Here is a 16,415-nt window from a genome sequence, read left to right as displayed (position 1 = left end):
TACTTCCGCGAGTGTTGATAGTTCCGAGTAATAGCAATCCTGTATAGGGTTTCCAAGGCTTTAAATCTTTGGGAGAGCAGAAAGCCTCATCTTGCTCCTATGAAATGACTGCTAGTTTTGAACTGCTGACATGGAGGCTAGCAACCCGACTTGTAACCACACTGCTACCAGAGTTCCTTGGTCAAACAAAAACTTCAGTATGAAATACCTATGAGTTTTCAGTTTCCAAGGCTGTCACCTTTACCCTTCATCCTTGTCCACTATGAATATGTGATACCTTGCTGACCAAGAGTGTGTTGAACATTTTTGGTCTCAGCAGACATGGATGGTATGGACCAGGGTGGCCACCAGAAGAGTGGGCTTTCCTGGATGTTGCACAAATGAAATTCTGCAGAGCAGTGAGGATGGAAACCTAGAGAGACTTGGCCTCAGTGGGAGAGAATGAAGTCTTTTATTGTGATGGTAATTCCTGTAATCATGAGAAGTATTTTACACACCAGGATTACTCCAGTATTAAGGTAGAGAAAAGGGATTACATTATTACATAAAACAAGAACCATCTCATATTGTATGGAGCTTACATAGCCTGGCTGCCTTGTGAATATAAATTTCTTAATGTTAACGTGAGTTTTCATTTATTTCTCTTGTGATTAAAGCCCCTGACACTCATTAATGATTATGAATGTAACACTGGCTTTAGACATGAAGAGATTTGTATGGGATATTTTAGAGACTTGTAACTGCATTTATTTAGCTTTGACATATTTGGAAAAAAATGAACTCAATACATATTACTTCTTGGAATGTTTTGATTTTGGCATTATCTTTTGGTCCACATGAGTATAAATCAAAATTTGTATCGTAGATATAAAACCCGAGTTTTAAGCCCTCACATCTTTTGATGTAGAAAGATGCTGTACCAAATACTAAATTGTCCCCTTTTAGCCCAGTAAACGGCCAGCACATGCTGTCTGCAAAGGTTTTAGAAGTCTAAATACGTGTTTCCTCACTGCAAATTGTAATATATGTGGATAATATGCAGTGTATACAAATGTCCATTTACCTAAAGACCAGACCTGTGTAGGCGTGTGCATTCAATACCAATGTTAGCAACACTTTCATAAAGGGGGAGGGCAATGCGACATTTTCCAGAATTCTTCGAATAAACTTAGAATTGACTGGAACATAGAATTTGTACATAACACAGTAATAATAATCATAGGTAGTAGTCAATTGATACAAAATTGATAGCAAAGTATGATGAAAAAAACCCCAGAATATTTGTAGTCTCAAAGTGTTCTCTTGCGAGACACTTACTAATTAAAAGGTGAAAGTCATGAACTTGATAACAGGACATAATGAAAGGAATTGTACTAAATACAAAAATGAAAGTCTTAAGCCAAATACATAATTGGTATATTTAACAGTAAAAATGATATTATTGTTATGTGCCATGGAGTTGGTTTCAACTCATAGTGACCCTGTACATGGCTTCTGCGGGTGTAAATCTTTACAGGAGCAGACAGACTTATCTTTCTCCCACAGAACAGCTGGTACTTTAGGTTAGCAGCCCAATTCATAACCACTAAGGTACCAGAGCTCCTTAAACACGATATATTACATCAATAAAATCCTTGGAAAACAGAAAAACCGTATTTGATCAAGATTGGGTATTACCCTTATAATAGCCGAAGTCTTAAAAGGCAAAATGACACGTGTACACAGGCATTGAGCACGGCTGATGAGGACACATCCCTGCAGTTATGATGACGCTGTTGTGTGTCACTGAGAAATTCTGCCCCCATTCAGTGCCGTTTCATGACAGACTCACATGATCAGTGTGGATATAAGAATCAGTTTCTGCACAGCCTCTCAACCCTAAGTGCTGGTATGTGAAATGAAATAACGGCTTTCCCACATTGCTCACACTGACAGGGCCTCTCTCTTCTGTAAGTAGCACATGTCTATTGTAGATTGAGGAGGGTCTAAATCCATTGTTCCATTTCTTACACTGATAAGCATTCTCTCCTTTGTGGAATCATAGGATGATTTGTGGCATCATGGGACATTCTCTCGCATTGCTTACATTAATTTGCACATTCCTCTCCACTGTATCTTTAAATATGAATTGAAGTTTGAGTAACAACCATATGCTTTCCCAAGTTGCCTCCATTCATAAGGGCTCTCAGCTAACTAACTGAGTTCCCCTGTGCAGTGATAGATAGACAACTAGCAGTGATTTCTCTATATTCCTTACGCTCATAGTGATTTTCTTCACTGTGAGATCTCATATGAACAGCGAGGGATGAGGCAGCAACAAAGGCTTTTCCACATTGTTTACAATTCAGATGGCCTTTCCCCACTGTGGATTCTTCTATGCCTAGTGAAGCTTGAGGCCTGCCTGAAGACTTTCCCACCTGTGTATGCTAATAATGCCGGTCTCCACTGTGAGTTTGCATATGTGTAATGAGGTGTGAGGAATCCTTAAATGCTTTCCCACATTCCTTCCATTCATGGTGCTTCTTCCAACTGAGAGTTTACATATGTTCATGGAGGGATGAGAAACTACCAAAGGCTTTCCCACATCCTTTACATTTATATGGCCTCTCTCCACTGTGGATTCTTGTATGTGTAGTGATGCTTGTGACCAGTCTGAAAACTTTCCCACATAGTTTACATTCACAGGGCCTCTTTCCAGTGTGGATTCCTCTGTCTAGTCAGGTTTGAGGCCTGCCTGAAGACTTTTCCACACTCTGTACAGTAGTAAGGCAGGTCTCAATTGTGAGTTTCCACATGTGTAATGAGGTGTGAGGAATCCCTAGTGGCTTTCGGACATACCTCACATTTAAAGGGCCCCTATCTACTGTGGGTTTTTCTATGTTTTGTGAGGTTTGAGGCTTTAGTGAAGGATTTCCCACACTCCTTACATTTACAAGGCCTCTCTCCACTGTGGATTCTGCTATGTGCAATGAGGTCTGAGCTTACTCTAAAGGCTTTCCCACACTCATTACATTCATATGGCCTCTCTCCACTGTGGATTCTTCTATGTTTAATGAAGTGTGAGCAATCCCTAAAGGCTTTCCCACAGTCCTTACATTCATAGGGCTTCTCTCCAGTGTGGATTCTTGTATGCGAAATGAGGTGTGAAGACACCCTAAAGGCTTTCGGACATACCTTACATTCATAGGGTTTCTCTCCACTGTGGATTCTTCTATGTACTTTGAGATTTGAGGTTTTATTAAAGGATTTCCCACACTCTTTACATTTATAAGGCTTCTCATCAGTATGAATTATTATATGTGCAAGGAGGGCTGAGGTTACTCTAAAGGCTTTCCCACACTCATTACATTCATACGGCCTCTCTCCACTGTGGATTCTTCTATGTTTAGTGAAGTATGAGGAATCCCTAAAGGCTTTCCCACAGTCCTTACATTCATAGGGCTTCTCTCCACTGTGGATTCTTACATGTTTAATCAAGTATGAGGAATCCCTAAAGGCTTTCCCACAGTCCTTACATTCATAGGGCTTCTCTCCACTGTGGGTTCTTCTATGTACTTTGAGATTTGAGGTTCTATTAAAAGATTTCCCACACTCTTTACATTTATAAGGCCTTTCACCAGTATGAATAATGCTGTGTGCAATGAGGGCTGAGCTGACTCTAAAGGCTTTCCCACACTCCTTACATTCATAGGGCCTCTCTCCACTGTGGTTTCCTCTATGTGCAGACAGGCCTGATGAATCATTAAAAGATTTCCCACATTCCTTACATTTACAGGGCCTCTCTCCACCGTGAGTGTTTACATGTTGAGTGAGGGAGGAGGCTTCAGGAATTGCTTTCTTACATTCAGAAGGCTTCTGTTCCTCACGATAGGAATTATTTAACTTGAGAGATGAAGGATGAGTATCCATTCTAAAACATTCTTTACATACACATTGATGACCTTTGACAGGGGTCCTAAAGGGTGAGAAATTACAGAAAATTTCCATCCACCTACTGAATTCATACCCTTCAATACTGGTGATTGTTGAGAGTTGAGACAGGATTCTTGAGGGCTGACATACAAAGGAAGCCTTTCCATCACGAGTGCTCACAGGAGTGGTCACATGAAAGGGACACCTGCAGTCTTCTCCACAGTCTGGACACTGACAGGTAGTGATTCCAGTGTTAGCTCTACTACGATTGTTCTCTAGGGAATGATCCAGGAAGGCTTTTCCAGCCTTGCAGCATTCAAAAGGATGTACTTCTGTGGGATCACCTTGGTGCACAGTAAGATCAGGACTACGGTTAGAGGTTTCTCCCACACTGGCTACTGTCCGAATGTTCACAGAAGTTCTCGATTGCTCCAGTTCTGTTAAAAACATCAGTGTAAACATAGAATCAATGGTGTACTCTGAAAATCACTCAATTGTCAACAATGAGACAAGGAACAAAAAGTTATCTTGTTGGAAACAAATGTCCGATTTCAGCATTACCAAACACAGTGAATGTGCATGTCTTTTCCCTGAATTATCTCATGGTTCATCTAGTACGACTACCATTCAAGTCAATGTGTAAGACTTCCTGCTCATTGTGTCCAAGGGAAATATGATTTAAGCATTTCATTGACTTATACTTATTTTACTGAACCCATAGGTTTACAGCCCAGTTTATACACATATACATGTGTATTAACACTAGATGGTAAGCTAGATTTAAACCACAAAATGGATTGAGTTGCAAGAATCATTCCCACCCCCTCCACAAACAGAGTAGACAGGGATGGGCAACTTAGACATTGGCTACCCAAAATGCGGGGGGGGGGGGGGCTACAAAGGCAATAAGTGACTGGCTTACAAGTTTTCAAGAGGGAACCTAGATCCAGAAGGACTGGAGGAAGGTAGGATCTCCAGTGAGTAGTATTCAATCTGACTAGGCGAAGCTGAGGCAATGAAATGCAGACGGGTCTCTTGTGATACAATAGTGAATAATTATTATCAGGACTGTTTGTGAGGGTCGGAAATGTAAAGGTAGATGTTTTATAGCAAGGAGGGGAGTAATTAACTTTTCAGTCTAGGAGCGGAGGTCCCTAGGACCATCAAGGGAGAAGAGCAGAGAGCGGGACCCTACCCAGAGAAGCAGTGATGCCTGAAATGGAGCCAGAGATGATGACGTGGATCAATGGAGCAGCTGGAGACTTTAGATCCAGAGAGGGAGAATGACTGTGTGCTGAAGACCTGGGGGGTATGGGGGAAGGACTGCGTGGAGGGGATTATAACCATGGTAATGAGACGATACATGATAGAATGAATGTAAAACTAATGTGTTCTCCCATGTAAAATATCACATAATTCACAATAAAACATTTTTAAAAAACAACTACAACAAAAACACTAGATGTACTGAGAAAGAGACTGGAGAAACCGAGACTATGACCCTCGACTACCCTTTAGATCTGGAATGGAACACATCTCGTGGATCAATTTTCTGTCAAGCAGTAGTAGGCTATAGTGCGGACAACACCATTATAAGGTATGTTCACCATGGAATAGTCAATCATTCAATATCAAAAGGGCAACAATGACCTAAGGACAAAGTACAGAAGGGATGGAAAGGTGGGTGGGATGGAAATAAGAACCATAGGGAGGAGGTGGGATAACTGTTGTTACATGGAGGGGATTGCAATCATTGAGATGAAACACAGTGTTCAATTTGTTGACTGTAAAACTGATGATCTCTGTAAATCCTCACTCAATTCAAAATAAAATGTTGAAAAAAAAGGAATGATTTGATGGCATGTAACAAGAGCAATGCAACATCTGCTGCATTTTAAAAAATTTTTTATTATTTTTATTATTATTTTTTTAATAAAAGGAAGATGCCATTCATACCGACTGAAGCCAGGTTTCTCAAGGTTTTCATCATTGCGTCTCTGTATAGAGTTTTCTCTGAGCAGGATCCAGCAAATCCCACTCGTCGTGGGTGAAGACCACAGCCACATCTTCAATGATCATTGTACCCTAAAACATCCCACACAGGTCTTGGTCAGCATTGCAGCACTTATGCCAACAAGTCTAAAAACAAAAGGTGGGGCTGACATTCCTGGGACATGAGAATCCACAGGTACATAACAGGAGGTTCTGTGCTCTCACGAGATCTGCTCTAGGGAATAATGATCCGCTTAGCCCCTTCACTGATGACATTCACTTCCTCACTGACAGAACCTTGTCTCAAAAACTTTCTACACTCTGAAATAATTTCTCCACAGTCTGACTGTCAGCAACAGTAGTCGTAGCCCTGTGTATGATCCAGAACAATTAGAAAATACACCAGAAATGAGAGAGATGATCAGATGATAACCCTGTTGTGAATAAGCCATTTATCTCCTTCCATAAACCACTCTGACCCTCCACAAGCAGGAAGCCCTAGGTGGAGTAGGACAGGCCCTAACAACTCAGAGACAGTGCAGAAAGGCAGTCCTTCAGCACAGAGCTCACCCCACAAGGATTCACGTCCAGATATCTTCCCCAGACTGAAAAGAAAGGATATCCCATTTCTCCACAATGCCAATACCAACCCATTCCAGTGATAACCTTATAGTATCATGAGTCACCGAGTCGGTCCCACAAATTGGGATCATCCATAGTGTTTCCAGGGAGCGGCTGGTGGGCTTGAACCGCCAACCCTGAGGTTAGCCGTGCAGCGCTGATCCCAGGACGCCCATGGACTCACCATACCCGCGCTCCACCTTCGGGAAGTCTTAAGACCAGGTCCACGACAGGACCCGGAGCTCCGCGGATTCAGGCCGAGGGAGGGGAGTGGACGCGGAGCTCGGGGCACGTTGGGAACAGACGCACAGCAGCCATCCGCGCCTCCAATCATGGTCCTTTGTGGAGCTGAGACTCCGACAAAGATACTCTCCCTGCTCCATGCGTGAGACCGGAAATGGAAGGGAGATGAGCGGAGCAAAGGGGGAAGGCCTAAATTACAAAATGGAAAACCAAACCTGAGCCTGGAATATAAGGGAGGACAGTAACAGGGTAATTGGTAAGGCGGATTTCCTGGTTTCTGTGACTGTTGGTGCAACAGAGGAAGCTCCGTGCAGAAAGAGAGGTATCCAGCTGATTGTTACCCAGGTGTTCCTGGATTCTCTGACATTTCCCTCTATGGAAAAAAGCATAGGGTTTCCACAATGTGTTTATGAATGGAAACAGGGATTTCAGTCATCCAAGATACCAGCTTTGTTTAGAGAAACTTCCTATGTCTATATCTGACCCTTTCAAACAGTTTTACTGTTCTTGGCAGAAATAGTTTGTTTGCTCTTCATAAAATTTTCCCTATCTTGAATGGTTTACGTCTCTAGTTTGGCTTCTGTTTCATGGATTGTCATTTCTTGCATATCACCTGTCGTTCCCTAAGAGCATGACTCACACTGGTAGGGACAGCTTAGTTGCTAGGAGACAGGGAGCAGGGCCTGAGACCATGGTAGAAAAAAATACCACCCAGTGTGACAACAAGAAGCAAACGCACAGAGAAAGAATGAGAGAAGGCGGCTTATTGGCCAAACCACAGTTGAGTCAGATAATCTGTCAAAATAGCACCAGAAGCAGAAAACTACAAAGAAAATAAAGTGTATCACTTCATTCCCGAGAAGCTTGTACCCCTTTACTAATAATCTAATAAATATCGCTCCACTTTATTAACACTTAATCAGTGAGTGTGGGCATCAGTCCTACCTCTGAGGAAGGGCATCTGGGACCAGGAAGAGAAAACTGTGCTTCATCCATGCTCCCCAATCCCACAGGACTTTTCCACTCACAGACACAGACCCACTTCTCTCTTTGAAGTGAGCTTTTGCTTTGCAATAAACGGTTTCTGAAAGAATGCTTCTGGGTGCCTGTAACTGAGAAGCAGCGACTCAGTTGACGCTGATTCTTCAGGTTTCTCAGAGAGGGACCACGAGGGAGAACCTAATCTGATCTCTACAAAGGGTGAAAACCCTGGGGAGAGTTTTCCAAGGTGAGAGGCAGGAAGATGCAACTTGTTTACCTATCTGAAGGCAGATAGGTAAAAGGAGAGGTACCTTTGGAAACGCAAGTTACACAGTTATTAGTTTTTCACATATGCACTTAAAATTGATGTGCACTGATCTTCAGGGCACAACATAATCAATACCAATCTTGATAACAGTCATAGAATCTTCTGTCCCATAGGATATCATCATTGACTGAAAAATAATCCAGAGAGACAAAGTTGGGATATCTGAAAGCAGAGATTTAGCATGAAGAGTTGGAAAACATATATGTGGGATTACATACATGATTGATTAAGGTTCATCTTTGCAAACACATGCTCTTCAGTATGTTACCATAAAGTCTGGGTAATCTACTTTAAAAAATTTCTCTCAGTCATACCTCTTTCAGGGATTTACCAATAATGCTGTGCACATCCACAATCTTCAGGTAAAAGCTATAACATATTGTCTGTTTAACAGGAAAGAGCCTCAGAAAAGATGGTGTCATTTGGCGTCTGTGAGACCTCATATGAATAGGATGTCTCTTTTAGAGTAAGTGGTCCTCTGCATTAAATCCAACTTTAGCCTTCAGCTCTCCAGTAAGCACTGTTACAAACACTGTTGTTATTGAACACATTTCCTGATAGTGTTCCAATACTGGCATTTGAGAATCCCAGAAAACTGTGAACATCAGTTTTCCAGATGATAGTTGACTCTTTAACTCTTCCTTGGTTGTCAGTTGAGGATGGTTCCATTCCGTAATTCACTGTTTACTCCCAGGCTCAAATTGATTAATCCATGTCTCCTCATCAGGAATGATTTCTTACTTTTACCTTCCATTGAGTATAAGTCCAAATTTTGTTTGCAGATGTCCAAATGCTTCTGTCTATGCTCTTCCACATGTTGTTTTGGTACCCATCTTGCACAAACTTTAAGAAACCCAAGTCTGTCAATTATTTTATAGGCAGAGCCACGAGTGATTTACCACTGTTACTCATCTATTAGACAGAATCATTTCACAAGCACACTCAACGTTGTCATCAACCATGGATGTGGAGGAGCATATTAATATAACAGGAGTGTGGATAATTTTTTTTACCAGCCTTCGTATTATTGCTATTATTGTGACTAAATCAAAAGACTGGCTTTTCGGCAACATCGAGTGGGAAGACAGAATAATTTGTCACCTGATAATGTTGTGAGGCTAATCCAGAGAATTCTGAGTTTCATTTAAACTTTTTGTTTGAGGACACCCAGTTTGTTGCAGAGATTATGATCAGAAAAGAAACAAGGGCAGCAACATACAAATTCTGTCATGTGTAGACACTGTGATGTCTTTTTGTAACGAGTGGCAAGAAAGGCCACTGCAGATATTTTTAAGTGGAGAGCTGACATTACTGAATGTAATTGGTTTTGGTGTTCAAATCAAGTAATTAAAGTGTGATGAGTAGAACAGAGAGGGAAAACATTATAAACATATATGATGTCCTGTCCTACAATTCAACTTCCTAAAGAAAGAACTAACATTGTGGCACCATATTATGTGTTTTGCAATTGATTACATATTATACTAATGAAAAACAAAAATACCTTGAATATGAATTGTTTGATTTATGACGGTCATTCAGGCACACCAGTGACATTTACTTTGTTTTAATGATTAATATTCTTATTGTTTGGGTTATGGAAGCATTTTCAAGACACATTTCTGTCAAATGCTATTTATAGTCCATTTTGTGTAAAGTGCAAGGACTTATTGTGCTAGATAGGGAACCCTGCTGGCACAATGGATAAGCACTTTTTTTGGAGTTCACATTTTCATGAGTAAAGACTATGATAAACAAATGCATTCATCAATTAGAAGTAGAGTTTGGCAGTTGGTGAAAAGTGTTATGGAGAAAAAGAAAAGATCAAAGAAATTGGGTTACTAGGAGGGCCTTTTACAATTATTATTTCTAAAGTTGTCATTGAAATGTAATGAAAGCCATAATATGCAAATTACCCTTCTCTTTAATGATGTTTTTGTGAATTGAATGATAATTTACAAGGGAGAACATCGGTTTTGCACTGAACCTATAGTATTGTTTCATAGCAATGATTACAATCCTCTCCAAGCACCACCATTCAACAGTACTTGAGTCTGCTAATCATTTATTTAGATGTTTGCAAAAACACTTAGGAATATATATATACTCATTTAAACCGCCAAAAGGCATATTCGGCAAGCCTACCTCCTGGACACCAGCTCTCAATCCCTCTCTTTCCATGTATCATCAGATGCCCTCTCTCCATGTCCTCATCTCTGCCTCCATCTCTGGTGTCATTGCTTCTCTATAGAGGGTCCCACATTCCGCTCTTGTGCTGGAGATCAGCCTCGACACAATTATTAGGAGGGTCTCGATAGGAGGATGTGGAGTCGGCGAATGAAAAAAAAAAAATTTAATAAAAAAAAACTCAAAGAGTCAATGGGTCATTTTGAGTCTCAGGCAGATGATGGTAAGGCTCTCTTTGATGACTCTCTGTTTACTACTGCCTTGACTGTTTATTTCAAAATTGTTTCTTCTTATATCCCATTTAGAACATTCTATGACCTCATAAGTCACATACAAGCAGTTACAAATCTATCAAATATTATATTGTTACATCAACGGTACAAGAGGAACACAAGGTCACCAAACATGCCTGCATCTCTATGCTCCTTAGTTACTCCTTACTGTGATAATGTCTGCCTTCTGTGAGCGACTCTGCTTCTCTATGTTGTTGTTGTTGTTAAGTGCCATCGAGTCGGTTCTGACCCATAGCGACCTTGTATAGGGTTTCCGAGGGTGTAAATCTTTATGGGAGTAGAAAGCCTCATCTTTCTCCCGCGGAGCGGCTGGTAGTTTCGAACCGCTGACCTTAAGGTTCGCAGCCTGATTTGTAACCACTACGCTATAATCCGCCCTAAAATGTCTGGTTAATTTTAAACGAAGTTTTACATCTTAATTTCTAACTTTACCAACAATTATTACTTTCTATAGATTCATTAGTTACAGCTTACAATCAAAAACATAAGTTTTACTATAACTGATCATACATGTAATTGATCAAAGAATAAAAACAAGAACATAAAAGTACCCTAAAGTTTCATAGTTAAGAACAAAGCAATAATTCTCTCATGCTAACAATTTCTCAAAACTTCTCATCAAATTCCTACCTCTGTTCCCAAGCTCTCACTGCCCTTGACGGTCTCCTAAGCTGCTTATAAAAGCCTTAATGTCCTTGACTAAAACCACCTGGAATGTTTCTTACAATTTTAAGCTTGAATTGCTAAAACTTAGCTAGTGTGGTTATATCTAATGTTAAAACTTATTGTTAATGTGAAAAACAATTTTTATAACTACATAAGATTGAATGTGGTGTGAAAGTTAATGTTAATGTGAAAGGCAACTATTATAATGTGAGGTTTGTTTAAAGCATCTAATGATTATGCAAAATTTTCTAAAACGTCTTATAGGGAAATCAGAAATAAACTATTTTTCCAAGGAAACGCTAGAAACCGTGGGGTCCCTGCATGAACCATCCATTGTAGCTTTGCTATCCAAGGGGGGCATTCATTCTCTCTCTGCTAAACAACGAACTTGTCATGCATAAGGCTTCTCTAAGTTCTGCTCCTTGGCATGATGGCGTCCGCCACTCTTGCTCTTCTTCCTTGATGGTCCTAGGGTCCTCTGTTCCTGGAATGTAAGATTAACGATGCCACCCATCATATTACCAAACCTCTACCTTTACAGTTGTGACAATTGTTATTAATCAAGATAACAATTACTATTGAATCAAAAGGATACTAGCCCCATCTCCTTTCACCAGACCTGTGTAGACAAGATGGAAACCATTCTGTGGGGATTCTACCTTTCCTCGTGCACTCTGAAATTAAACTCCCTCTTGAAAACATGTAAGCAAACCACATTTTGCTTTTTAGCCCCCCCGCTCAGCCCACTGAGAAAGCAATTTTTATAGTAGATTGCCCAGAGACCTGTTTAGCCATTGTCCTGTGACTTTATTGTAACACACTGAAGAGCAAGTGTTTGCAAGGATGCACCTTAACCAAGGGTGCTATTATATGACTGGGCTGAGAAAACTCAGGGTCCATTAACATTCGAGATTTGGAACGAGTACAAGGTGGCTCATAAGGAGGGGAAGAGGCAGGAGAAGAAGATGGTAAGGGAAGTTCCTGGGGACCTGGAGAAGGTGAAAGAGGGACCAAAGTGGGAGGTGGAGGTGCACTTGGGGCTCTTTGATAGGGAGGGGGTTCATCAGCTGGGTCAAATTGGCTGATGGAGTTGAGAGAAGAAGCAATGGAACTCTGATAGGGAGAAGGTTCCAGCTGGGTCCAATTGATAGGGAGAAGGTTCCAGCTGGGTCCAATTGATAGGGAGAAGGTTCCAGCTGGGTCAAATCAGCTGGTGGAGTACAAGCAATGGAACAAAGCGAAAGTCAAAGGCAGGAAAAGCCTTGGATATATGGGATCTCTGACCATTTTTCCTGGCGCTCACAAAAGTTAAGTAGGTCTTGGATTAGACCTGATTCAAATGAGCCGTTAGGCGGCCAAGTATTTTGGTTGCAGGGTCGCTATGGGTCGGAACCGACTCAACGGCACTTAACAACAACAACAACAATTTGTATTGAGGCCAAATTCCAGTAGATAGACTTATAAGACGCTTTACGTTCAAGGTCTAAGCCCTCGAGGTTTCAGAGTAAACACCCTAAGGGGGAGTCTGCTGGTATGGAGGACCCAGAACCCATAGCAACCAGGAATAAGACTGCGAACAGTGCCTGGAACCTAAGACGTCTTTGGAGATTCAGACAGTGCTCGTACCTCAGACCACCTCAGACCCGGTCTGAGGTACGGAGACCCAGGCTCCCAGTGGAGGCATCTCTGCCACAAGGAGGGGGTCTGTAACAGAGGCCGCACCACCCTCTGAGGCGTCCCTCCAGGGTGTGTGTGTGTGTGGGGGGAACGGACAAGTCTTGGACTTGTTCCGGTGAGTTCTGAACTCACTATGGGAGACACAGAACCTGACGCCCGGTCTATGTCCTGGACGGAGTCTTATGTTCTGGTTACCGGGGTCCAAATCTCCATACCCAGGGCAGCCACAAAAGGGGATTTACCTGAGCCAGAGGGCTGAAGAATAGTCTGCCGGTGATGGGTGCTTTCAAGAGGGAACCTAGATCCAGAGGGCGTGCAGCAAGATAGACCCTCCACTGAGTAGTATCCAATCTGTCTAGTTGGGGCTGATGAACGGAGATGCAGATAGGTCTCTTGCGATACAGTACTGAATAATTGTTATCAGGACTGATTGCAAGGGCTGGAAATGTAAAGGTAGACGTTTTGTGGAAAGGGCGGGGAGTGATTAACTTTACAGTCTAGGAGCAGAGGTCCCTGGAACCATCAATGGAGAAGAGCAGAGAACAGAACCCTACCCAGAGAAGCAGTGATGTCAGGGATGAAGGCAGAGACAATGATGTGGGGAGATGGAGCAGCTGGGTACATCGGACCTAGAGAGGGAGAAGGGCTGTGTGTGGACAATTGAGGGGCAGGCTTGCAGGGTATACCCTTTGGATGACGGATGACACATGGAGGGGATTGTAACCATGGCAAGGAATTGATACACAACAGGATCAATGTGAGGCTGATGTCCTGCCATGTAAATTATCATACAATTTTCAACAAAGAATTCAAAATAAAAAAGAATCCTTTAGGAGTGTGAGACCCTATCCAGAGAAGTAGTGACACCAGAGATGGAGCCAGAGATGATGAAGTGGAGAGATGGACCGGCTGGAAACTCTGGACCCAGAGAGGGAGAGGGGCTGTGTGCTGACTGGGCAGCAGGCTTGCGGGATGACATGTGGAGAGGATTGTAACCATGATAATTAAACAATATACGATAGGATGAATATAAAGCTAGTGTTTTCCCATGTAAAATATCACATAGTTTACAATAAAGCATTAAAAAAAATATATATATATATTCTATTTCCATCTCCTTTCACCAGACCCATGTAGATAACATGAAGACTATTTAGTGGGGATTCTAAATTCCCCTGCACAGTCTGAATCTAAAATCCCTATTGAAAACATGTGAGCATGTCTTAGAGACCCTCCATTATAGGTAGCTAATGTCCCTTTCAATGCTCTATACTGAGGGGACAGGCTTGATCCTTGATGAGAAGACCTCAGCCCTCTCAGTTGGTGTTTTAAGCTACTATATAAGGGTCAAGTTCATCAAATTACAGCAACTTACACTTCATTCCTTTATCAAATTTATGTTGATCTCACTAAGATCTCATTATCAAGCCATCAAAGCTAGGTCAAATGGGTACTATCTGCATGTTTGGGGGTTCTCATGCGTCTCCCCCCACTTCATAGCAGCAGGACACTTCATTCTCAGCTCTAGCACTTCATGGCTAGGGAGTGTCCATGGGCTCAGGAGTTCCCAAGTCTCCTCAAACTTAAGACCAACAGGCCCTTCCTCTTCACTCTCTCTCTCAAGGCTGACAGGAGTCTATGAAACATAGGGAAACTCTGCCCATACCTTCATTGCTGCTTTTCTCCAACTTCCACTTACATACATATCTGCTTGTGTGGTCCCTTTAAGTTTGTCTTGGAGGGACTTGATTTAGATGCACTTAAGTTTCTAATTTTCAGTATGTCCCAATCATTTAGTTTGTCTTCTTTTCCTTGTGCAGTTCTCCCAATTTTTCATAATCTATATGTGTACCCTGTCTTTATCTCTATTTTTTCATTGATGACTTTTATAATTCTGGGATTGACATTTAGGTCTTTAATCCATGCTGAGTAGTTTTTGTGTATGTTGTGAGATAAAGGTCTTGTTTCACTTTTTTGCGTATCACTTTTTAGTTTTGCCAGCACCATCTGTTGGAGAGACAATCTTCATTCCATTCAATGTACTTTGGCCCATTCACAAAGATCATTTAGCTGTATGTGGGTGGGCTCATCTCTGGATTCTGTTGTATTGATGTATCTTTCATTGTACCAGTACCAGCCTGTTTTGACAACTGTAGCCATGTAGTAAATTTTGAAATCAGGGAGTGAGAGGTCTGCAACTTTGTACATTTTCAGTATTTTGCTACTACAGGAACTCTTTGCTTTCTCTATAAAGTTTGTAATCATTTTTTCCATTTCTTTAAGGAATGTCATTGGAATATGGATTGGGATTGCATTATATATGTAGATTACCTGGGTAGTGTTGACAATTTCATGATATTAAGGTTTCCTATCCAGGAACATGTTACATTCTTCCATTTTTATAAGTTTCTTTGGGTTCTTATAGTAGGGTTTTGTAGTGTTCTTTGTGTAGGTCTATGGTTTCTCGGGTTATATTTATTCCTAAATTTTTCATTCTTTGAATGGCTGTTGTAAATGGCATTGCTTTCCTAATTTCCTTTTCAGTGCTGTCAATATTAATGTAGAGTAACCTGAGTTTTCTATGTCCCCATCTCTGCCTCCATCTCTGATGTCGCTGCTCTTCTGGATGAGGTCTCACATCCCGCTTGTGCTCTTCTCCCTTGATAGTCCTAACTTCCTTTTCTTTTATGTACAGTAAGGGTTGAGGAAGACCTAAATGCTTTCCCACACTCATTACATTAATAAGGCCTCTTTCCACTGTGAATTCCCCTATGTACAGTGAAGTTTCAAGGAGAGACAATGACTTTCCCAAACTCCTTACATTCATTGGGCCTCTTTCCACTGTGGACAGTTTCATGTGAGCCTTGAGGTTTGGCTTAATTTAAAAGCTTTCCCACTGTGATGGCATTCATAAAGTCTGTTTCCACTGTGAGTGTGCATATGTCAGCTGTGCTGTGAGGAATACCTAAAGACTTTCCCAAACTGCTTACACTCAAGGGGCGCATCACCACTGTGGAATCTTTTATGCATAGTAAATACTGAGTATGTTGTAAAGGCTTTGCCACACTCCTCACATTCATTCGGCTTCTCTCCACTGTGGTTTCTTCTATGTACGTTGAGGCTTGACAAATCCTTATAAGTTTTCCCAATTCTTTACATTTATAGGGCCTCTCTCCACTGTGAATTCTTCTATGTATTGCGAGGCCTGAGGCTCGTCGAATGGCTTAGCCACATTGATTACATTCATAGGGCCTCTTTCCACTGTGGGTTCGCATGTGTGTACTGCACTGTGAGGAGAGTCTGAAGGCTTTCCCACATTGTTTACATTCATAAGGCTTCTCTCCAGTGTGGATTCGTTTATGTGAAGTCAGTTCTGAGGAATCCCTAAAACGTTTCCCACAATCCTTACATTCACAGGGCCTCTCTCCACTATGAATTTTCATGTGTCTATTGCACTGTGAGGACTGTCTAAAGGCTTTCCCACATTGCTTACATTCATAAGGCTTCTCTCCACT

General features: G+C 41.6%; 1 protein-coding gene across 1 annotated transcript; it reads right to left on the bottom strand.

The window, feature by feature from the left end:
• Window positions 1-2,856: 2,856 nt before the first annotated feature.
• Window positions 2,857-6,859, bottom strand: LOC102813030 (zinc finger protein 345-like). Its single transcript, XM_006877708.1, has 3 exons — window positions 6,710-6,859; window positions 5,906-5,997; window positions 2,857-3,955 (listed from the first exon to the last, which is right to left on the bottom strand). Exons 1-3 carry the CDS (start codon window positions 6,857-6,859, stop codon window positions 2,857-2,859), a joined length of 1,341 nt encoding a protein of 446 aa, XP_006877770.1.
• Between the last annotated feature and the right edge of the window lie 9,556 nt (window positions 6,860-16,415).

This window comes from Chrysochloris asiatica, unplaced genomic scaffold (assembly GCF_000296735.1).
Source record: "Chrysochloris asiatica unplaced genomic scaffold, ChrAsi1.0 scaffold00566, whole genome shotgun sequence".
NCBI lineage: Eukaryota > Metazoa > Chordata > Mammalia > Afrosoricida > Chrysochloridae > Chrysochloris > Chrysochloris asiatica.
The sequence above is the reverse complement of the archived record's forward strand: the minus strand, read 5'-3'. Positions and strand labels throughout refer to the sequence as shown.

Excerpts from the sequence above, each read along its gene's own strand:
- LOC102813030 (XM_006877708.1), bottom strand. The coding sequence starts at position 6,859 with ATGATTGGAGGCGCGGATGGCTGCTGTGCGTCTGTTCCCAACGTGCCC. Across the intron at positions 5,998-6,709 it reads GAAGGTGGAGCGCGGGTATG|GGTACAATGATCATTGAAGA; the intron begins GTGAGTCCATGG and ends GGGATGTTTTAG. Across the intron at positions 3,956-5,905 it reads AGAAAACTCTATACAGAGAC|GACCCCTGTCAAAGGTCATC; the intron begins GCAATGATGAAA and ends CTCACCCTTTAG.